This window comes from Aotus nancymaae, unplaced genomic scaffold, assembly GCF_030222135.1.
Source record: "Aotus nancymaae isolate 86718 unplaced genomic scaffold, 86718_ANA_hifiasm-v0.15.2.pri h1tg000067l, whole genome shotgun sequence".
Classification (NCBI taxonomy): Eukaryota; Metazoa; Chordata; class Mammalia; order Primates; family Aotidae; genus Aotus; species Aotus nancymaae.
The window spans coordinates 25,697,425-25,721,606 of NW_026988482.1; the positions used below are offsets into that span (position 1 = coordinate 25,697,425).

Here is a 24,182-nt window from a genome sequence, read left to right on the forward strand (position 1 = left end):
AAAATGTATATTCTGTTGTTTTGGGGTGGAGACTTCTGTGAAAGTTCATCAGATCCATTTGATCCAATGGTGCTGAATATCTTTGTTATTTTTCTGCCTTGTTAATCTTTCTAGTATTGTCAGTGGAATATTGAAGTCTCTCACTATTATTGTGTGGAAGTCTATGTCTCTTTGTAGGTCTCAAAGAATTTGCTTTATGAATCTGGGTGCTCCTGTTTTGGGTGCATATATATTTAGGATAGTTAGGTCTTCTTGTTGAATTGAACCCTTTACCATTATGTAATGCCCTCCTTGTCTTTTTTTATCTTTGTTGGTTTGAAATCTGTTTTGTCTGAAATTAGGATTGCAACCCCTTCTTTTTTCTGTGTGTGTGTTTTTTTTAATTTTCTTGTTAGATTTTTCTCCATCTCTTTATTTTGAGCCTAGGAGTGTCACTATATGTGAGATGGGTCTCTTGGAGACTGCATAACATTGGGTCTTGCTTTTTTATCCAGCTTGCCACTCTATGCTTTTTAAGGGGGAGCATTTATTTCGTTTACATTCAAGGTTAATATTGATATATGTGGATTTGATCTGTCATTATGCTGTTAGGTTATTATGTTGACTTCTTTGTGTGGTTCCTTTACAATGACACTGGTCTGTGTGTTTAAGCATGTTTTTGTATTAGCTAGTAATGATCTTTCTTTTCTATATTTAGTGCTTTTTTTCGAGATCTGTTGTAAGGCAGATCTGATGGTAATGAAGTCCTAAGAATGTTTAATGTAGGCTCCCAGTCTCTTCTGGATTGTAGGGTTTCAACTGAGAGGTCTGCTGTAGCCCTGATTGGGATCCCTTTGTAGGTGACCTGCACTTTGTCTTTATCTGCCTTTAACATTCTTTCTTTCATCTCAGCCTTGAAAAATCTGACAGTTGTATGTCTTGGGGATGATCTTCTTGTTAGACTCTTGCTAGAGTTCTCTATTATTTCCTGAATTTTACTGTTGGTCTCTCTAGTAAGGTTGGGAAAGTTTTCATGGATGATATCCTGAAATATATTTTCCAGGTTGTTTGCCTTCTCCCTGTCTTTTTCAGAGATGCCAATGATTCATAGATTTGGCCTCTTTACATAATTTTGTACTTCTCAGAGATTTTGTTCATTTTTTAAAATTCTTTTTTTTTTAATTTTTCTCTGTCTTATTTCGGAGAACCAGTATTCAGGTTCTGAGATTGTTTCCTTAGCTTGGTTTATTCTGCTGTTGATACTTGTGATTACACTGTGAAATTCTTCTATTATGTTATTCAGCTCTGTCAGACCTGTTAGGTTCTTTTTTATATCAGCTATTTTATCCTTCAGCTCCTGAATCACTTTATTGTGGTTCTTATTTTCCTTGGGTTTCATATTGTCATCCTCCTGTCTCTTGATTATTTTTGTTTCTATTTATATTCTGAATTATATTTCTGTCATTCCAGCCAGTTAAGCCTTGTCAAGAACTCTTGTTGGAGAACTGGTATGGTTTTTTTTTTTAGGATGTATGACACTCTGGACATTTGAGTTACCAGAGTTCTTGCATTTTTTTTTTTCATCTCTGCATGTGGGTGTTCCTCTAGCTACAGTGTAGATTGAGTATAGTCAATAGACTTTTCTGGATGTTTTCACTAAGCTGAAGCTTTGTGCAGGGGTTTTATTTGAAGCTTACTTCTTGTCTCTGGTTTCAGAGGGGGTTATGTTAGTGAAGTATTTTTGGTGTTGAAGCTTTGGAGTGTAATCCAGAAGATGACACTTAGGCTCATTGGTCAGTTGGTAGACTCTTGCTCGGTTGTGTGGCTCCTCTGTATTTCCTCACAGTTGCAGCCATGTTCCCTCTCAATCCTGTGAAAGTGTGGGTTCCTCTCTTTCTTGAATGTTGGCTGTAATTTATGACTTTGCACTTCTTGTCTGCCCACTGCAGCTCTGTGCTGAGTGTTTATGTTTCTTTCCAGCTTAAAGGCAGCAGAGGAAGAGAGCTTAGTACTGGTTGTGACCAAGGGTTGTTTGCTTGACTCTTGAGGGCACCACACCAGAGTGATGCAGGTCAGAATTTGCTCAGTGCAATCAGTCCATGATGAAGGGTTGTGCTGTGGGCCCAAGTCAGGGGTTCTTTGTTTGGTGATGAGCCGTGGGGGTTATATGGGACCTGTGGGTGACAGAATGGCCTCCTCTTTTTGGGGTGACTACAGCTCGTTGGAAGTGTGGATATGGCCCTTAGGGTCTTTTCTCTTCATTATTTTCAGGGTAGGAAGGACAGTTCCATTGCTGAAGCAGTGACAGACAGGCTTTCAGTTGCCCTTGGAGGCTATATCCAGGGAGTTGCTAAGTTGGTACTGGCTCTGATAGTTCTAGTGGGGGGTGGCTCAAGGCTTATGCCTGGAGGACTTGCCCAGTGAGGAGATATGGGAAGAAGCACCCATGTAACAGTCTGGCCACTTTTCCAAAGGGCTGCTATGGTATGCTTGGGGTACACTCTAGTTCCTAGTCACCTTAGATTTTCCAGTACCTGTAGGTGTCACCAGTGAAGACTGTGAAGCAGCAAAGATGGCAGCCTTGCCCTGCTTCTGGGAGCTTTGTCCCAGGGAGGTATGGACTGGCTGCTGGCCTGAAGCCACTTGTAGGAAGTGGCTGGAGACCACAGTTGAGACGTTCTGTTTGGTGAGGAGTAACAGGTCAGGACCTGCTTTAAAAAGTGGTCAGGCCATGTTTTGGTAGAGCAGCTGTGCTGTGCTTGGGGTCCTGTTCAGTCCCTTCTCACTTCAGAAACTCTAAAGCCTAAAGTCCGGAATGACTAAGTCACTTAAACAGCAAAGATGGCAGCCTGGCCCTCCCCCTGGGAGTGCCTTCTTAGGAAGGTTCAGTGCTACTACTGGTAGCTGGCTGTAATTCCAAGCCAGTGGGTCTTATCTTCTGGAGTGCTATGGAAGGGGGGCCTGCAGGCCATTGCCGCTCAGCTTTCAAGATTTAGTCTGTTTCCTAGGGGTATACACAGCAGTCTAACCTCCCACTTTGCTGTAGCTGTAGCTACTTTTGCTGGAAAGCCCGAGTATCTAGGGCTCCAGAGTTTTCATGCATGCCTGAGTGGCTGCTCTGCTGAGACTCTATGTAGCTCTGTCTGACAGTCTGAAAGACTGAAGGTCCTGGTTTAGTGGGATCTCCTGATCTGACGGTTGCAAACATCTGTGGGAGAAGCATGGTTTTCCAAGGTTGCTCATTCACTCACCACTTTCCTGGGTGGTGGAGGATCTCCTGGCTCCATGTTGCTCCCAAATGGGTCATTATCCTGTCTTCCTTTTCTTTGTTCTCTGTGGGTCAAGTTGTTTCCTTGATTAATCCCAAAGTGAGTACCTGGATGTTTCAGTTGAAGGTGTTGTATTTACTCACCCCTTTTGTTCATCTCTATGAGAGCCACACACACTAGCTGCTTCTAGTCAGCCATCTTTGCCACTCTCCAACAGTCAATTTTTGAGAATGTTCCATGCACAGATGAGAAAAAGGTATATTCTGTGGTAGTTGCCTGGAGTATTCTGCAAATGTCTATTAGGTCATTTGGTGAAGAGTTTAAGTCCACAGTTGATTTGTTTTCTGTCTTAGTGATGTGTCTAGTTTTGTCTGCAGGGCATTGAAGTTCTCCACTATTACTACATGGCTGTCTCTTTTTGTAATTTTGGTAGTATATATTTTATATCCTGGGTGCTATGATATTGGGTGTGTATATACTTGAGATAGTTAAATCTTCTTTTTGAATTGAACCCCTTTATCATTGCAAAATGGCCTTTTTTGTCTTTTTTTTTTTCCCTGTTGCAGGTTTTGAGTCTGTTTTATCTCATAGAATAAGAGCAACCCTTTCTCTTTTTCACTTTGCATTCGTGTGATCTTTCTCTATTCCTTTATGTTGAGCCTTTGGGTGTCATTACATATGAGATGGGTCTCTTGAAGGCAGCAGAAGGTTAGGTCTTATTATTTTTTTTAATACAAATTGCCACTGTGTGTCTTTTGAGTGTGTCATTTCATTTATTTATGTTCAAGGTTGATATTGGTATGTGAAGTTTTGTCCTTGTGAAGTGTTGTCAGCTAGGTGCTTTATGGTCTCAATTGCATAATTGCTTTATATGATACATGAGCTTTATACTTACATGTGCTTTTATGATAGCAAGTATCTTTCATTTTCATCTTTAGAACTCCTTTGAGCATTTCTTGTGTGATTGATTTGGTGGTAATGATCTCTTTTAGCAGTTGCTTGTCTCGATGTTGGGCATAATCGTTTTGCTTAGTTCCTGGGTGCTTTTGGGGGGCCAAGGCTCTGTATGAGTTCCTTGGTTGTGGATATCTTCTGTGTGGTGGCATTCCCAGATACTGTTTGTTGTAGCAAGCTTACATACATCCTTCAGGGCTGAGGATGCGGAGAACTCAGAAAGCTTATTCTACAGACTAGCACCAAGCCCTTCAGGCAGCAGGTCTTTTATTTGATGGTACAGTTCAAGATGAAATCCAGTAGGTGGTGCTTAAGAGTAAGAGCTGGGTCTCTCATAAGTGGAAGCACCCGACCTGATGTGGAGGTGGGGGAAAGCGATCCTGTTGGAGTGTGCTTAGTTCTTAGGGGAGGGGTTGAGGAGTGCATCAGCTCCTTGTCATTATTCAGTAGGAATGCAGTCTGCTTCCCTATCATGCTTTTGTTGCAGGGCTCATGACCTTCACTTCATAAAGACTTTGTCTTTTCGTTCCTGGCTGCAGTGTGGCTACAGGCCGTTGATATGCCCTTCTGATGTCTACCACCAAAATGAGCCCTGGGCGGAGCCTCTTTCTCTAGTCCAGAGCAGGCAACTCCATAAATCATCTGTCCATTATTGCCAGGACACTGCCATTTTGTGTAGGGAGGGGGAGCTGGGCCCTTCCCTTCATGTAGGCCCAGGTGGCATGGGCTCACATTCACCACAAAAGGCACAAACAATGCTATGTGTCATCCTCCAGTGAGAAGAACTACTGCTGCTTCTGCAGCAATGGATGGAGCAGTTAGGCTGGGAGAATACCTGTTCTCCACAGCTATTTCTGGGCGTTGGTGCTGGCCCCTGCAGTAATTGGCACTACTCCTATGTTTCATTTGTGTCAACAAGGGCTTTGGTGGGCTGCACTACCCTCTTTCTTATGGGTGGCCTACACTGAGAGTTAGGTCTCCAGGGATCCTGCAGCTCCCCAGGGACTTGATGGTTCTCTGTGTTTATCAAAGTCAGAGTGGGTTGTGAGGTATATTTGCAGGGGATCTGGTAGTGCTGTGACTCAAGGGCAGAGATTCCCTGGACATGGTAGTGGCCTGCAACAAGTGCGGAACCTGTATGGCATGGTCTGTCTCTGTTTGCGTCTGAGGAGAATGCAGGCAGCCTGAGTGAGCTGGCTACCTGCTTCTTTGTCCTTGAGAAGTTCCCAAATCACTACGAATAGCATTGCTCTGGGTTACAAAGACAGAGGGGCTTTCCAACAGTGATGTTACAGGTGAATGCAGCAGAGAAGTACTCCCACCTTCCCTTTCCATAAGGCTCTAGTTCTCCAGGGACCAATCTTTGCTAGACTCCTGATGCTTTTCTTTTTGCATCCATATTCTTCCTATGGCTACTCTGACAAGTCCTGGCTACTTCTCAGTTTTTCCTTTGGGATTTGTCCATTCACCAGTAACTTTGATCTTTCTAAGAAGAGCTGGCATCTGACATGTCTAGTCAGCCATCTTGAGAACACCAAACTCTGTGACTGTGTTATTTCACTTAACCTAATGACCACCAGTTCTTTTTATGTTGCTGCAAATGACAGGATTTCATTTGTTTTTATCACTGAAAAATGTTCAATTTTGTATATATACTATATTTTCTTTATCCCTTCATGTGTTGATGAACACTTAGGATGATTTCATATCTTGGCTATTGCCAGTAGTGCTCCAAAAAACATGAGAGTGCAGCTCTATCTTCCACACACTCATTTCTTTTCCTTTGGGTATGTACCAAGTAGGGGATTGATGGATCATATGGTAGTCCTTTTTTAGTTTTTTGAGGAACCCCCATATTGTTTTCTATAATGGCTATATCACTTCACATTTTTGCCAACAGTGTATATGCTTTCCCCTTTCTCTACATTTCTTGCCACTATTTGTTATATTAATATTACTCTTACCAGTAATAGCTATTGTAACTAGGGTGAGATGGGTATCTCATTGTAGTTTTGATTTACGTTTTCCTGATTATTTCCTGATTCCCTTTTCAGGTGGATCGTTTGCAAATACTCCCTCTTATTCTGTGGGTTGTTTGTTCACTTAGTTGATTGTTTTATTTGCTGTGAAGAGGCTTTTTAACTTGATGTGATCCCATTTGTCTATGTTCTCTTTATTGCCTGTCCCTTTTGGAGTATTACTTAAGAAATCTTTGTCCAGACCAATGACCTGGAGAGTTTCCCCAAGATTTTCTTCTAGTAATTTTGTAGTTTCAGGGTATATTCAAATCTTTCATCCATTTTGATTAGACATTTGTATATGGTGAGTGATGGGGTATAGTTTCATTCTGCATATGGATACTCAGGTTCCCCAGCACCATTTATTAAAGAGGTCTTTTCATCAGTGTATGTTCTCGGCACCTTTGTTGAAATGAGATCACTGTAGGTGTGTAAATTTGTTTCTGGGTTCTCTATTGTGTTCCTTTGGTGTATATGTCTATATTTATGCTAATATACATGCTCTATAGCTCTGTAGTGTACTTTAAGTCGGTTAATGTGATTCCTCCAGACTTGTTCTTTTTGCTGTGTCTTTCATGGTTCCAAATATTGTTTAGAATTGTTTTTTCTGTTTCTGTGAATAATGTCATTGGTATTTTAGTAGGGATTGCATTGAATTTGTAGATTTCTTTTGAAAGTATGGACAAACAGTATTGATTCATCCAATCCATGAACATGGAAGTTTTTAAAAAAAATTTTGATGACCCTTCAATTTCTTTAATCAGTGTTTTCATAGTTTTTATGATAGAAATCTTTCACTTCTTTGGTTACCTTTTAGATTTAATTTTATGTGTGGTTATTGTAAAGAAAATTACTTTTTGAATTTCTTTTTTAGATAGTTCGCTCTTGGCATATAGAAATGCTACTAATTTTTATATGTTCATTTTGTATCCTGTGACTTTACTGAATTTATCAGTTCTAATAATTTTTTTGGTGTGGAGTCTTTAGGTTTTTCTAAATATAAGATTATATCATCTGCAAGGATAACTTGACTTTTTTCCTTCCAAATCGGATGCCCTATATTTCTTTCTCTTGAGTTATTGCTATAGCTAGGACTTCCAGTAGTATGTCGAGAAACAGTGAAAGTAGGCATCCTTGTTATGTTCCAGATCATAAAGAAAGGCTTTCAGCTTTTCCACATTCAGTATTATACTAGCTATGGGACTGTCATATATGGCCTTTATTATATTGAGGTATGTTCCTAGTATTCCTGTTTTTATTAGGGTTTTTATCTTGAAGGGATTTTGAACTTTATCAAATACTTTTTCACAATCAGTTGTAATGATCATATGTTTTTTGTCTTTTATTCTGTTGATAATGATGTATCACATTGATTTGTATATGTTGAGCCATCCTTCCATCCCAGGGATAAGTCTTACTTGATCATGATGAATGATCTCTTTAATATATTGTTGAATTCAGTCTAGTATTTTGTTGAGGATGTTTGCATCAGTGTTTATCAGGGATACTGGCCTGTAGTTTTCCTTTTTCATGTGTCGTTGTTTGATTTTGGTATTAGGGTAATAATAGCCTCATCGAATGGGTTTGGATGTGTTCCCTGTTCCTCTATTTTTTGGAATATTTTAAAGAGGATTGGTATTCTCCTTTAAATGTTTGGTAGAATTCAGCACCGAAGCCATTGGGCCCCAGGCTTTTCTTTACTGGGAGACTTTTCTGTTTTCTTTGGAGACAGGATCTCACTCTGTCACCCAGTCTGGAGTGCAATGGCATGATTATGGCTTACTTCAGCTTCAGCCTCCCTGGGCTCAAGCATTCTCATTCCTCAGATCCCCAAGTAGCTGGGACTATGGGCACATACCACAACACCTGGCTAATTTTTATATATTTTAGAGAAGGTGTTTTACCATTTTGCCCAGTCTGGTCTCAAACTCCTGGGCTTAAGTGATACGTCTGCCTTAGCCGCTCAAAGTGGTGGGATTATAGGCATGAGCCACTGCACCAAGCTGACTTTTTATGACTTTGATCTTGTTACTGGTCTTTTCAGGTTCTGGATTTCTTCATTGTTTAATCTTTTACCAAGATTAAAATCTTTTACCAAGATTAAACAATGAAGAAATCCAGAACCTGAAAAGACCAGTAACAAGATCAGGAATTTGTCCATTTTTTCTAGATATCCTGGGAATTTGTCCATCTTTGTAGAAGATTAGTGGCATATGCTTGCATGAGTCTGTTTATGAGTTCTCTGTTTTATTGATCTATGTGTAAATTCCCTTGTCAATACTGTACAGTCTTGATTACTATAGTTCTATAATTCTCAAAATCAAGTAGACTGTTATTTTTACTTTCTTCTGTTTCAAAATTATTTTTAGCTCTTCTGGTTTCTCTGTCTTTCCATATAAGTCAGTTTTATAGGAATCATATTAAACCTGTATACCAATTTGGGGAGAATTTGCATTTTTTATTGAGTCTTCCATAAGCATAATATGATATTTGATATCTTTATCAGTGTTTTTTACTTTTCTACATACAAGTTGTGTATCTGTTTTGTTAGATTTATACCTAACTAAATCACTCTTTTTGAGTGAAAGTGATGTTGTGTTTATAGTTTCAGAATTTATTGCTAGCATATAGCAATATATTTGATTTGTGTATGCATTGCATCCTTAGAATAACCCTCACAGTGCCTAACACTTCTTATGTATTACTGAATTACATTTAGTAATAGTTGATTAGGCATATTTTTACTTACATTTATGAGGAATATTAGTCTGTAATTTTTTTATATTGTCTTTGTTTGATTTGGGTATCAGGGTAATACCAACTTTTAAAAATGTATTGAGAAGTATTGTTTTCTTTTATTGTTTTTAAAATTTTCTTAAGGATAGGGTCTCACTCTGTCATCCAGGCTGTAGTGCAGTGGTGTGATCATACCCCATTGCAACCTTGAACTCCTGGGCTCAAGTGATCCACCTTAGCCTCCCAGGTAGCTGGGACTACAGGCATATGCCACTATACCTGGCTAATTTTTATACCTTTTTATAGAGATGAGGTTTCTTCATTCAGTTTCTTGAGTGTGTAAGTTTATATCTTTTTCCAAATTTGGAAAGTTTTGTGTCATTTTTAAAATTTTACATTTCAAATTAGATTTTATTTTTAAAGAGTTTCAGGTTTCCAAATTGTTTTGCATTAAGTACAGAATTTTCCTTATCCCTCTCCCCCCTAGTTTTTCCTATTATTAACATCCTGCATTAGTGTGGGACATTTGTTATAATGGATGAACCAGCATTGATATACTATTAGTATTATTCATCATTCACATTAGGATTTATTCTTTGTGTTACACAGTCCTAAGGGTTTTACCAAATGCACAATGTCATGTAGTTATCATTACAGTGCCATACAGAATAGTTTCACTGCCCTAACAATGCCCTGTGTGCTACCTATTCATCCTTTTCCCACCTCCCCTAAGAACCTTGGCAACAACTGTGTTTTTTACTGTCTGTATGGTTTTGCTTTTTCTAGAATATCATATAGGTGGAATCATACAGTATGTAGCTTTTTAGATTGATTTATTTCACTTAGCAATATGCAGTTAAAATTTTCCCCATGTTTTTGTGGCTTTATAGCTCATTTCTCTTTATTGCTGAATCGTATTTCATTGTATGGATGTACAGCAGTTTGTTTGTCCATTCACCTGTTGAAAGACATCGTAGTTGCTTCCAAGTCTTGGCATTTATTTATTTATTTATTTATTTTGAGACAGGGTCTCGCTCGATCACCATGCTGGAGTGCAGTGGCGCGATCTCGGCTCACTGCAGCCTCCGCCTCCCGGGTTCAAGCAATTCTCCTGCCTCAGCCTCCCGAGTAGCTGGGACTACAGACACATGCCACCATGCCCAGCTAATTTTTGTATTTTTAGTAGAGACAGGGTTTCACCATGTTGGCCAGGATGGTCTCTATCTCTTGACCTCGTGATCTGCCCTCCTCGGCCTACCAAAGTGCTGGGATTACAGGCGTGAGCCACCATGCCCAGCCAAGTCTTGGCATTTATGAATAAAACAACTATAAGTTTTTATATGCAGGTTTTTTGTATGGGCATCAAATTTTCAACTCATTTGCATAAATACCTAGAAGTATAATTGCTGGATCATATGGTAAGCCTGTGTTTAGTTTTGTATGAAACTGCCAGAGTGTCTTTGAAAGTGACTATACCATTTTGTATTCCTACCAGCAGTGAATGAGGTTGCTTCACATCCTCACTAGTATGCCATTATTTCTTCATGTACTTTTTCAGTCCAACTCTCCCATTGGGCAGTTCTGATACCACCAGAGAAGGCTGATGAAGGGAGTCCTATTAATGCTGGCTAGGGATGGAAGTCCAGAAAATCCAGGCAATCTCCACTGCCATTATGTGGTGGTAGCTTGTTACTAGCTACTGGAGTAGAAGGTTCTGGGGTCCCTAAACAGCCAGCCACCTCTTACATTACCTCAATGTGGGATTCATTGCTTCATTACTGCCTGATGAGGGTGAAAGTCTAGTATCTCCAATTTACCTTGCTCGTGTGGGTGGAGATTAGGTCACAGATTTTTTGGGTGGGGGGCGGGGGCTGCTGTTTGACAAGCAGTATAGTGGTTATTGTTTAAAAGTTTTCTGTCTTAATAGGATAACCTTTTTTTGGTTCTTTGGCTAGAGAGAGCAAGCTTTTATTGGAGTTTCTTTCTGTTTATGCCTGTTGGTGTTGCCAGGTTTCCAGCTTCTTCAGCTTCAAATAGCCTGATACATATGGCAAAAAGATAAACTAGGTAATTCATCACTGTGTTATTTTGTGTCTCCCATATTCCCTAGTTGGTCTGCCTTCTTCTCTCCACCTTTTAGAATATTTTTATTTTGGTTATGTATATAATGTCTAGAGGTTTTAGGTGTGAACTAGGTGTTTATTTGGAGGAATACTGAAAAGTATGTTTCGTCATCTTTCAGAAGTGTATGCTGAGCATGTATATTTTAAAGTTTTTTACTATCAATTCTTTTTTTAAAAACAGATAAACAATAGTCATCATTTAGCTATGGTTACATGCAGTTGTTTTTTTTAAAATCCTTTTTTAAGTCCCTATATTCTCCCATATTAGGATTTCGTGTTAGTATATGGTTTTATTATGAGCCAACATAAAAATTCATTACTGTAGTCCAATTGCTTACAGCCTTCATTGAGGTGATTATTGGTGGTAGTGTGGGCCAGCTAAAGAGTCTAAAAAATATTTAGGCCATCTGTGTGTGTGTGTGTGTTTTGTTTTTTGTTTTTCTTTTTTTAGACAGAGTCTTGCTGTGTCACATAGGCTAGAGTACAGTGGTGCTATCGTAGTTCACTGTAGCCTCAAGCTCCTGGGCTCAAGTCATCCTCTCATCTCAGCCTCCCAAGTAGCCAGGACTACAGGTGTGCACTGTCACACCTGGCTAATTATTAAGTTTTTTTGTAGAGACAGGGTCTCGCTGTATTGTCCAGGCTAGTCATGGACTACTGGCCTCTAGCAGTCCTCCCACCTCAGCCTCCCAAAGTACTGGGATTACAAACATGAGTCACCAAACCTGTAAGCCATTCATCTTTTATTTGAAGAACGTTTTATGCATCAGGAGATGGGGTGGGACATTGATTGGAAAACTGACTTTTTGTTTGTTTGTTTGAATTCACTACTTATTCTTTAGGAATTGAAATCAAATTATGGTAAATACCAAAGTAGAAACAGTTTTGGAAAGAGTAGAAGAAGACCTATTATAGAAGTTCTTGAATTGATTCATTCCTATGAACATTAATGTTTGCTAGAGTCTGAGAATTGTTTTTCCAGCTCAGAGCTAGTAATCTGTAAGTTGTTTGTTAGATGATGATATTAGTTTTGGAGATACATGACAGGTTCTGTACATAATACTATATCTGGAGAGTGAGTTGATGGGCCGTCTCTAATCTATAACTCTTTAAGAATTAAGATTTAAAGTTTTATTTTTGCAGTGCTAAAGATCACAATTGTCTCCTGAGGATAGATTTTGATTGCATGGCCATGAAATTCCTACATAATGTACTTTGTACAGCTCTGCATACTTAATATGCAAAGTGGTTGCTATAGCAGAAGATCTACTATGTTTCTGTGCTGAAATCTGATTGCTATTTTCGTATATAGGAAATGTTAATCACAATTTATTTTTTCTAACAGGAAGTATTTTGTGTTTTACAGGGGATCTTCCCTGCAAATTACATTCACTTGAAAAAGGCAATTGTCAGTAATAGGGGGTGAGTAATTGGCCTTACTAAATTTATTTGCAATTTTTATAGGCTACAGAGGAAGATTGTTTTACTTTTTGGTTCAAAGTATAAAATATAAAATTGATATGTTTTCCTGGCAAAAATATACATGCTTTCTCATGTAATTCTGAGGGCCTAATGTTTTCTTAAAATACAGACAACTTTAATCTGTTTTCTTGTATACGGGAGAGGTGACTTTAGCTGTCAATTTTATAAAATCAATTAGGCATGCAGTATGTTTTAAAAAATTTAGTTCTATTTTGAGCATAGTCATTCATAGGATAGGAGTTAGAGAGAAATGTCATTTTGTTTTTACAAAGTGAAAGAGGCTTTTAAAATCTTTTATTTTGCAAGTAGAAATTGAAAAAGTTTAAAGATATACCTTAAGCATAAGAAGACAATATACAAAATGCGTATATAGTTTGATCACAAATTTCAAAAACATAGCAATCTGCATAAAAAAAGAGACAAAAAATACATCAAAATGTTAATACTTCTTGTTGCATGTTGGGAATATGCATGATTTTTCAAAAAATTCTTTGTCATATTCTGTATTTAAAAATAATAAGTATTTTAGTTTCAATTTTATTTTTTAAAATTGATTATCTTAAAATTTAGGTACTTACTCTATAATGTTTAATCAAGATAGCTTCCTAAAGTAGAAATACTGTTCTTGACTGGAGGGTGAGTAAGCATCAGAATAACCTTCTGGTCAGTTAAGGGTTCATTCGGGAAAATAGAAACATGAGTCACTTTATGAGGTGGAATTTAATGTGGGAAAATATTTACACACATTTGAAGAGTGAAAGAACAAAAGAAGAAATACTGATGTCACCCATAGATTATAACTGCATAAAGCAGCGTACACTTTAATGGTGGGGATACAAAAGATAGTGAGTTGGGGATACCAAAACCCAGGAACTCGGAAATCAGATCTTGAGACCCTGGAGCTCAGAAATTTGAGGAGGGAATATCACTACTGTTGGTATGTATTAAAAAAGGTGGTAATGGGGCTGTTTTGGGGAATGCCAAAAGCAACTGGAAGCTGTAAACAATTTTTACTGTGAAAGAAATTGTTTACAGGAACAGCAGGAAACACACCTCTTTACATTCTTTTCCCCAGTATTTCTCCAATGCCCCCAGCTGGCAAAGGAGACTGCAAAACACAGTTTGTAGATTGCAGCCTCATGATCAGTACTTAGAAGAATAGATTTGGAAATGATAGTTATTATTATTAATTAATTGTCTTGTATGCCTCCCAGTATAACATTTGTGTTGGGGGAATAGTAAGAATATAACTTAGAAGATTCCTTTAACAAAACAGGTAAAGCTATAAGGACATAAAAAAGAAAAACAACTTATACATCTCATGTTTATGAACCTTTGCAACAAATAATCTGTCATCTCAAGATTATACGTAAGGACTATCAAAAGCAGCAAGACTAGTTAGAAGTATGGGAACAGAAAAAGAGTATTTAGACTTGGGATTAGCGAAGCATAGATTTTGGAAAGTGCTAAAATATTTTCTGAATGTGAATGGCTTATCGTAGAATGCAGAAATGATATCCTTGATTTATCAGTAATGAGGCTGATCAGAGCTGAAAGTGGGCAGAAGCTGCCAGCGGTCAAGGTGAGAAAAGGAGATGGAGATGATATCTAGAGATGCAGAAATAGAGTGCCTTAGAAAATACCAGCAAAATCATACACTTTCTCATGATAAGAAACTTATTCTAAGTTCATGAGTCGTATGTCCTATTTATAATAGTTACAAAGGAAACTGGGGAACACTTTGCTAGCAGAAGAATCCTTACCTGGATTCAGTTTGCCTCAGGAAAGTAGAGATAATGTGGCTGTACAAAAAATTACACAGAGCAGCCAGATTTGCTGGAAGCAGGATATAAATCTTAGAAAGGTATTTGGAATTGACTTTCATATCCAAAGGTCCAATAAGTTGATGATCCAGAATAAGAATTCTAAAATCTGGAGAAAATATTAAAAAACAATTGTCTGCAGGCACTGGAGAACAATTGGTGTGGGCAAGATCTTGAGGGGTATGATCCTTGGAGGAAGGAATGCACACAAGGAGAGCTTTATGTTTACTTTGGCCTTTTTCTCCAGAGAATTTTTCATTTTACTGTGTTATGGTGAAATAGAGCCCAACCAGAAAGTAGTAGTCTTTCCTGACATCAGCAATTTGGCAGAATAAGAAGTTTCAGCTCTCATGCCTCTACAGAAATGCTGATTTAACAATGATATACCAAGAAAAATATCTTTATAAGAGGTCCAGAATCCAGTGAAGAAGTTGCAGTACTCCACAGGAGCAAAAAACAGAAAATAGACACATTGAAATGGCTAAGAGCAATTTCACTTTTACCTTTGTCAGTCCCTTCCCCCAGGTGGTTAAGAGAGAATTTGTCTCAGACTTTGACTCTTCCAATGGGACAAAGAAAAAATGGATGGTACATCAAACATCTCTAGCATTTGTGGGTGCTGCTTGAATGATCTCTTTCTATCCCACCTCACACAGTGTGCTGGAATAGCCAGAATAATTTAAACATGTGAGGAAAGCTAAGAACAAAGAAAAAGAGTAAGAGGCTTACTGTAGCTAGCTTGCCTCTGCAAGATTGGGAAAAGTGCAAAACCCTAAGACTTCTGCAGGAAGGAGGGAGAGGAGTGGGAGCAGTATCCCATCACTTCAATGAATCACTCTAGAGAAAAGTGGAGGGCCGTTTGTGGCCAGTAGAGCTCTGCAAGGTTGGGAGAAGGTACGTATCTGTGAGTCTTCTCCCTCAGAAGGGAATGAGAAGAATGAAGCATGCATCCTGGCATTTTAGAGTACTGCCCTAGGGAAAAGAGGTGGGCAGCTTACTGTGGCCAATCATTTCTTTGTGAGATTGGGAGAAGGCATACAATCCTGAGACTCTCAGGTTGGTTGGAAGAATGAAATGCATACATTTATAGGAAAGGTTTGAGAGGTTCCCAGAATCTGAGTGGGGCTGATTGGTGAGGTCTTTGTTTCTTGAAGTCAGTCCATAAAGACTGGGAGAAGTGGTTGTTTCTTCAAATGTGCAGGCCCCAAAGCAAAGCTGCAAGGAAGTTGAAGAATCAGGAATATATGACAGAACCAAAGGAACAAAATAAATATTCAATAACCGACCCTAAAGAAAAGGAGTTCTATGAATTGCCTGCAAGACAACTCAAAATAATAGTCTTAAAGATTACTTAACTCAGTGAGTTACAAAAGAACACAGACAACTAAATTAAATGAGGAAAATGAAAAGTGAACATCATGAGAATACCAACAAAGAGATAGAAACCATAAGAAAGCAAAGAACCAAACAAATTCTGGAGCTGAAAAATACAGTTAGTAATAAGAAAATTCTATAGAGAACATCAAAAGCATTCTTGATCAAATAGAGGAGTGAATCAGCTTGAAGACAGGTCATTTGAAATGATTCATTCAGACAATCAATAAGGAAAAAGAGTGAAGAAATCCTAAGGAACATATGGGACACCATCAAGTAAACCAATATGCTCAATATGGGATTACCAGAAGGGGGCAAAAAAGAGAGGAAGAGGGAGAGCAAAGAAGAGAAAGGAGCAGGAACTTATTTAAAGAAATAGTGGCTGAAAACTTCCCAAATCTGGGGAGGGAAATTAACATCAATCCTTGAAGTCCAAACAGCCCCCTTTAAGAAGAAACCAAAGAAATCCACGCTGAAACACATTGTAGTCCAATTGCCAAAAGTCAAATAGAATTTTGAAAATTGCAAAATGAAAAGGACTTGTCTTATATAAGAGAGCCTCCATAAATCTGCTCTCAGCAGATTTCTCAGCTGAAACCTTGTAGGCAAGAAGGGACCAGGATGATATATTTAAAATACTGAAGGAAACAAACAAACAAAAAAACTCTGTGAGCCAATACTCAGCAAAACTGTCCATCAGAAATGAAGTAGAGAGAAAGGGAGTTCATCACCACTAGACCTGCCTTATAAAAAATGCTAAAAGGAGTTCTTTAAGTTGAAACAAAAGGATGCTAAACAGCAACATGAAAGCATACAAAAGTATAAAATTCACAGGAAAAGGCAAATATATAGACATATACAGAATATTTGAATACTGTAAAGATAGTATATAAATAATTTTATTATGAGTTAAAAGACACAAATATTAATATAACTATAAAAACTTGTTAATTGATGCATAATATAAAATATGTAAATTGTGTCATCAATAATAAAATGTTCGTGAAGGGAATTAAAGTTGTCAGTTTTTATTGTTGTTGTTGTATTTTACATCATACAAATCTTTTAAGTTTAGCAAATCTTAATTACTTTTAAGGGAACTATGAATAATGATTTGTTCTATTTACATAGTTGGTTAATTAAGCTTTATTCTTGTATATTCTTCCCATCTGTTAGGTCACACAGCTCTTAAGTGTTAAAGCAATGTCCTGCTGAATTCTAGGTCTCCCAGCTGTGTTTGACTATTTGGTCATAATTCCAAATTGTTATTCTGACTGCTAAGTGATTTACTTTCAAAGTATTGCTCCAGTAATGTTAAAGGTCTAGTTTCTACCACTTAATCTTCAATTAAAGGAAATTTTATGACTTTTTTTTTTTTAAGCAATTGGGATAAAAGCCTCAAACTAAAAACATCAGAAATGAATCACATCAAAGAGTAATCGTAGTTTTTATTTCACTAGCCATATGAAATGCTTAGTTAACTTTAGTTTTTCATTTTATTCTATTATTATTTTTTTAGAACTTTGAAAAACTAGCCAGGCATGGTGGCTCATGTCTGTAATCCCAGCACTTTGGGAGGCTGAGGTGGGTGGATCACTTGAGGTTGGGAGTTCAAGACCAGTCTGACCAACATGGAGAAACCCCGTCTCTACTAAAAATACAAAATTAGCTAGACATGGTGGACATGCCTGTGATCCCAGCTACTTAGGAGGCTAAGGCAGGAGAATCACTTGAGCCTGGGAGGCGGAGGTTGCGGTGAGCCGAGATCACCCCATTGCACTCCAGCCTGGGCAGTAAGAGCAAAACTCTGTCTCAAAAAAAAAAAAAAAAAAAAATTGAAAAACTTTTTTTCTTCAACTTTTATTTTACCTTCCAGGACACGTGTCCAGGATGGGCAGGTTTACTATATAGGTAAATGGTAAATGTGTGCCATAGTGGTAGATCAACCCATCACCTAGGTATTAAGCCCAGTATACATTAGCTATTCTTTTTTTTTTTTTAAACAAATTATATTTATTTGGGAATGAGCATTGCAATGGCAATACACAGACCATCATAAACTGAGTGCCTATGTGTATGCTCAGGGAGGTAAGGGGATACAAAGATTTATTTTTTTTTAATTTTTAAAATTATACTTTAAGTTTTGGGATACATGTGCAGAACATACAGGTTTGTTACATAGGTATACACGTACCATGGTGGTTTGCTGCACCCATTCACCTGTCATCCACATTAGGTATTTCTCCTAATCCTATCCCTCCCCTAGACCCCTACCTCCCTGACAGGCCCTGGTATGTGATGTTTCCCTCCCTGTGGCCATGTGTTCTCATTGCTCAATTCCCACTTATGAGTGGAAACATGTGGTGTTTGGTTTTCTGTTCCTGTGTTCACTCTGATGATAGTTTCTTTTGCTATGCAGAAGCTCTTTAGTTTGCTGAGAATGTGTTTGTGTTAGTTTGCTGAGAGTGATGATTTCCAGCTTCATCCATATCCCTGCAAAGGACATGACCACCACATTTTTTATGTCTGCATAGTATTCCATGGTACATATGTGCCACATTTTCTTTATCCAGTCTATCATTGATAGGGATTTGGATTGGTTCCAAATCTTTGCTATCATGAACAGTGCTGCAGTGAACATAAGTGTGCATGTGTCTTATAGTTGAATGATTTATAATCCTTTGGCTATATACCCAGTAATGGGATTGCTGGGTCAAATGGTATTTCTGGTTCTAGATCCTTGAGGAATCAACACACTGCCTCCACAATAGTTGAACTAATTTACACTCCCGCTAACAGTGTAAAATCATCCCTGTTTCTCCACATCTTCTCCAGCATCTCTTTCCTGATTTTTTAATTATCAGCATTCTAACTGGCATGAGATACTATGTCATTGTCATTTTGATTTGCATTTCTCTAATGACCAGCGATGATGAGCTTTTTTTCATATATTTGTTGGCTGTATAAATGTCTTCTTTTGAGAAGTGCCTGTTCATGTCCTTTGCCCACTTTTTGATGGGGTTCTTTTTTTCTTGTAAATTTGTTTAAGTTCTTTGTAGATTCTGGATATTAGCCCTTAGTCAGATGCATAGGTTGCAAAATTTTTCTCTCATTCTGTAGTTTGCCTGTTTTTCTGATGATAGTTTCTTTTGCCATGCAGAAGCTCTTTAGTTTAATTAGATCCCATTTGTCAATTTTGGCTTTTGTTGGCATTGCTTTTGGTGTTTTAGTCACGAAGTCTTTGCCCATGCCTATGTCCTGAGTGGTATTGTCTAGATTTTCTTCTAGTGTTTTTATGGTTTTAGGTCTTAAATATAAGTCTTTAATCCCTCTTGAGTTAATTTTTGTATGAGGCATAAGGAAGGTGTCCAGTTTCAGTTTTCTGCATAAGAGCTGGCCAGTTTTCCCAATACTATTTATAAAATAGGGAATCCATTCCCCATTGCTTGTTTTTGTCAAATCTGTCAAAGATCAGATGATTTGTAGATATGTGGTGTTATTTCTGAGGTCTTTGTTCTGTTTCATTGGTCTATATATCTGTTTTGGTAGCAGTACCATGTTTTTGTGACTGTAGCCTTGTAGTATAGTTTGAAGTCAGGTAGTGTGATGCCTCCATCTTTGTTCTTTTTGCTTACGATTGTCATAGCTATACAGGCTCTTTTTTTGGTTTCATATGAAATTTAAAGTAGTTTTTTCTAACTCTGTGCAGAAAGTCAATGGTAGCTTGATGAGGATAGCAGTGTATCTATAAATTACCTTTGGCACTATGGTCATTTTCATGATATTGATTCTTCCTATTCATGAGCATGGAATGTTTTTCCATTTATTTGTGTCCTCTCTTATTTCCTTGAGCAGTGGTTAGTTCTCCTTGAAGAAGTCCTTCACATCCCTTGTAAGTTGTATTCCTAGATATTTTATTCTCTGTAGCAATTGTGAATGGGCATTCATTCATGATTTGACTCTCTGTCTATTATTGGTGTATAGGAATGCTTGTGATTTTTTCACATTGATTTTGTATCCTCAGACCGTGCTGAAGTTGCTTATCAGCTTAAGGAGATTTTGGGCTGAGGCAGTGGGATTTTCTAAATAGACAATCATGCCATCTGCAAACAGAGACAATTTGACTTCCTCTCTTCCTATTTGAATATCTTTTATTTGTTTCTCTTGCCTGATTGCCCTGACCAGAACTTCCAATACCGTGTTGAATAGGAGTGGTGAGAGAGGGCATCCTGGTCTTGTGCTGGTTTTCAAAGGGAATGCTTCCAGCTTTTGCCCATTCAGTATGATATTGTCTGTGGGTTTGTCATAAATAGCTCTTATTATTTTGAGATACATTCCATGAATACCTAGAGTTTTTAGCATGAAGGAGTGTTGAATTTTATTGAAGGCCTTTCCGCATCTATTGTGATAATCATGTAGTTTTGTCATTGGTTCTGTTTATGTGATGGATTATGTTTACTGATTTGCATATGTTGAACCAGCCTTGCATCACAGGGATGAAGCTGACTTGATTGTGGTGAATAAGCTTTTTGATGTTCTGCTGGATTTGGTTTGCCAGTATTTTATTGAGGATTTTTGCATTGATGTTCATCAGGGATATTGGCCTGAAATTTTCTTTTTTTGTTGTCTCTGCCAGGTTTGGGTATCAGGATGAGGCTGGTCTCATAAAATGAGTTAGGGAGGAGTCCTTCTTTTTCTGTTGTTTGGAATAGTTTCAGAAGGAATGGTACCAGCTCCTGTTTGTACCTCTGGTAGAATTCAGCTGTGAATCCATCTGGTCATGGGCATTTTTTTTTTTTGGTTGATAGGCTATTAATTACTACCTCAGTTTCAGAACTTGTTAATGGTCTATTAAGGGATTTGACTTCTTCCTGGTTTAGTCTTGAGAGGGTGTATGTGTCCAGGAATTTGTCCATTTCTTCTAGATTTTCTAGTTTATTTGCATAGAGATGTTTGTAGTATTCTCTGATGGTAGTTTGTATTTCTGTGGGATCAGTGGTGATATCCCCTTTATCATTCTTTATTGTGTTTATTTGATTCTTCCTTTGCTTCTTTATTAGTCTGGCTAGTTGTCTATTTTATTAATCTTTTCAAAAATCCATCTCCTGGATTCATTGATCTTTTTTGAAGGGTTTTTTTAATGTCTCTGTTTCTTTCAGTTCTGCTCTGATCTTAGTTATTTCTTGTCTTCTGCTAGCTTTTGAATTTGTTTGCTCTGGCTTCTCTAGTTCTTTTAATTGTGATATTGGGGTGTTGATTTTAGATCTTTCCTACTTTCTCTTGTGGGGAATTTAGTGCTATAAATTTCTCTCTAACCATGACTTTAGCTGTGTCCCAGAGATTCTGGTACATTGTGTCTTTCTTCTCATTGTTTTCAAAGAACTTATTTATGTCTGCCTTAATTTTGTTATTTACCCAGTAGTCATTCAGCAGCAGGTTGTTCAGTTTCCATGTAGTTGTGCAGTTTTGAGTGAATTTCTTAATCCTGAGTTCTAATTTGATTGCACTGTGGTCGGAGAGACTGTTTGTTATGATTTCCATTCTTTTGCATTTGCTGAGGAGTCTTTTACTTCCATTTATGTGGTCAATTTAGAATAGTGTGATGTGGTGCTGAGAAGAATGTATATTCACTTGATTTGGGGTAGAGAGTTCTGTAGATGTCTATTAGGTTCACTTGGTCCAGAGCTGAGTTAAATTCCTGAATATCTTTGTTAATTTTCTGTCGCTTTGATCTGTCTAATATTGACAGATCAATATTAGTGGGGTGTTAATGTCTCCTGCTATTATTGTATGGAAGTCTAAGTCTTTTTGTAGGTCTCTAAGAACTTGCTTTATGAATCTGAGTGCTTCTGTTTTGGGTGCGTATATGTCTAGGATAGTTAGCTCTTCTTGTTACATTGATTCCTTTGCCATTACGTAATGCCCTTCTTTGTCTTTTTTGATCTTTGTTGGTTTAAAGTCTGTTTTATCAGAGAGTAGGATTGCAACCCCTAGTTTGTTTGTTTGTTTGTTTGTTTTTGCCTTCCATGTGCTTAGTAAATATTCCTCCATCTTTTTATTTTGAGCCTATGTGTGTCTTTGCACACGAGATGAGTCTGCTGAATACAGCACACTGATGGGTCTTGACTCTATTCATTTTGCCAGTCTGTGCGTTTTAACTGGGGCATTTAGCCCATTTACATTTAATATTAATATTTTTATGTGTGAATTTTAATCTGTCATTATGATGCTAGCTGGTTATTTTGCCCATTAGTTGATGCAGTTTCTTCGATGGTCTTTACAATTTGTTATGTTTTTGCAGTAGCTGGTACTGGTTTTTCTTTTCCATATTTAGTGCTTCCTTCAGGAGCTCTTGTTTAAGGCATGCCTGGTGGTGACAAAATTAGCATTTACTTGTCTGTAAATTCACTTATGAAGCTTAGTTTGGGTGGATATGAAATTCTGGGTTGAAAATTCTTTTCTTTAAGAATGTTAAATATTGGCCCCCACTCTCTTCTGGCTTGCAGGGTTTCTACAGAAGAGTCCGATGTTAGTCCGATGGGCTTCTCCTTGTGGATAACCCAACCTTTCTCTCTGGCTGCCCTTAACATTTTTTCTTTCATTTCAACCTTGGTGAATCTGATGATCATGTGTCTTGGGGATGCTCTTCTCGAGGAGTATCTTTGTGGTGTTCTCTGTATTTGCGGAATTTGAATGTTGTCCTGTCTTTCTAGGTTGGGCATGTTCTCCCAGATAATATGCTGAAGTTGTTTTCGGACTTCGTTCCTTTCTCCCTGTCACTTTCAGGTACACTAATCAAATATAGATTTGGTCTTTTCACATAGTCCTGTATTTCTTGGAGGCTTTGTTCATTCCTTTCCATTCTTGTTTCTCTAATCTTGTCTTCACACTTTATTTCATTAGGTTGATCTTCAATCTGTGATATGCTTTCTTCTGCTTGATCAACTTGGCTATTGATACTTGTGTGTGCTTCACGAAGTTCTCAGACTGTGTTTTTCAGCTCCATCAGGTCATTTATGTTCTTCTCTAAACTGGTTATTCTGGTTAGCAGTTCCTCTAACCTTTATCAAGTTTCTTAGCATCCTTGCATTCGGTTAGAACATGCTCCTTTAGCTCAGAGAAGTTTGTTATTATCCACCTTCTGAAGCCTACTTCTGTCAACTTGTCAAACTCATTCTCCATCCAGTTTTGTTCCCTTGCTGGCAAGGAGTTGTGATCCTTTGGAGGAGAATAGGCTTTCTGGTTTTGGGAATTTTTAGCCTTTTTTTGTGCTGTTCTTTCCTCATCTTCCTGGATTTATCTACCTTTGGTCTTTGATATTGGTGACCTTTGGATGGGGTTTCTTTGTGGACATCCTTTCTGTTGATGTTGATAGTATTCCTTTCTGTTTGTTAGTTTTCCTTCTAACAGTGAGGCCCCTCTGCTTCACATCTGCTGAAGTTTGCTGGAGGTCCACTCCAGACACTGTTTGCCTGGATATCACCAGCAGAGGCTGCAGAACAGCAAAGATTGCTGCCTTTTCCTTCCTCTGGAAGCTTTGTCCCAGAGAGGCACCTGCCAGATGCCAGCCAGAGCTCTCCCGTATGAGGTGTCTGTCAACCCCTACTGGGAGGTGTCTCCCAGTCAGGAGGCACAGGGGTCAGGGATCTACTTGAGGAGGCAGTCTGTCCCTTAGCAGAGCTCGAATGCTGTGCTGGGAGATCCACTGTTCTCTTCAGAGCCAGCAAGCGGGAACATTTAAGTCTGCTGAAGCTGTGCCGACAACTGCCTCTTCTTCCATGTGCTCTGTCCCAGGGAGATGGGAGTCTTATCTATAAGCCCCTGACTGGAGCTGCTGCCTTTCTTTCAGAGATGCCCTGCTCACAGAGGAGGAATCTAGAGAGGCAGTCTGGCTACAGTGGCCTTACAGTACTGTAATGGGCTCCACCTAGTTCAAACTTTTGGGTGGCTTTGTTTACACTGTGAGGGGAAAACTGCCTATTCAAGCCTCAGTAATGGCAGATGCTCCTCTCCCCACCAAGCTCGAGTATCTCAGGTCAACTTCAGACTGGTGTGCTGGCAGTGAGAATTTCAAGCCTGTGGATCTTAGCTTGCTGGACTCCGTTGGGGTGGGATCCACTGAGCTAGACTACTTGGTTTCCTAGCTTCAGCTGCCTTTCCAGGGAAGTGAATGGTTCTGTCTCACTAGAATCCCAGGCGCCACTGGGATATGAAAAAACTCCTGCAGCTAGCTTGGCAGGTGCCCAGATGGCTGCCCAGTTTTGTGCTTGAAACCCAAGGCCCTGGTGGCATAGGTACCCAAGGGAATCTCCTGGTCTGTGGGTTGTGAGGACCATGGGAAAAGTGTAGTATCTGGGCTGGAGTGCACCATTTCTCTTGGCACAGTCCCTCATGGCTTTGCTTGCTAGTGTAGGGAGTTCCCCT

At 38.6% G+C, this 24,182-nt stretch overlaps 1 protein-coding gene across 5 annotated transcripts in view; it reads left to right on the plus strand.

Moving 5' to 3' along the window:
- Positions 1-24,182, plus strand: part of DOCK3 (dedicator of cytokinesis 3) — a 610,183-nt gene that overhangs the window by 202,076 nt on the left and 383,925 nt on the right. For all 5 annotated transcript variants that reach the window (XM_064367135.1, XM_064367139.1, XM_064367136.1 and 2 more), the window contains exon 4: positions 12,446-12,501. In XM_064367135.1, coding sequence (XP_064223205.1) covers positions 12,446-12,501 — 56 coding nt within the window. The remainder of the gene's footprint in view (positions 1-12,445; positions 12,502-24,182) is intronic.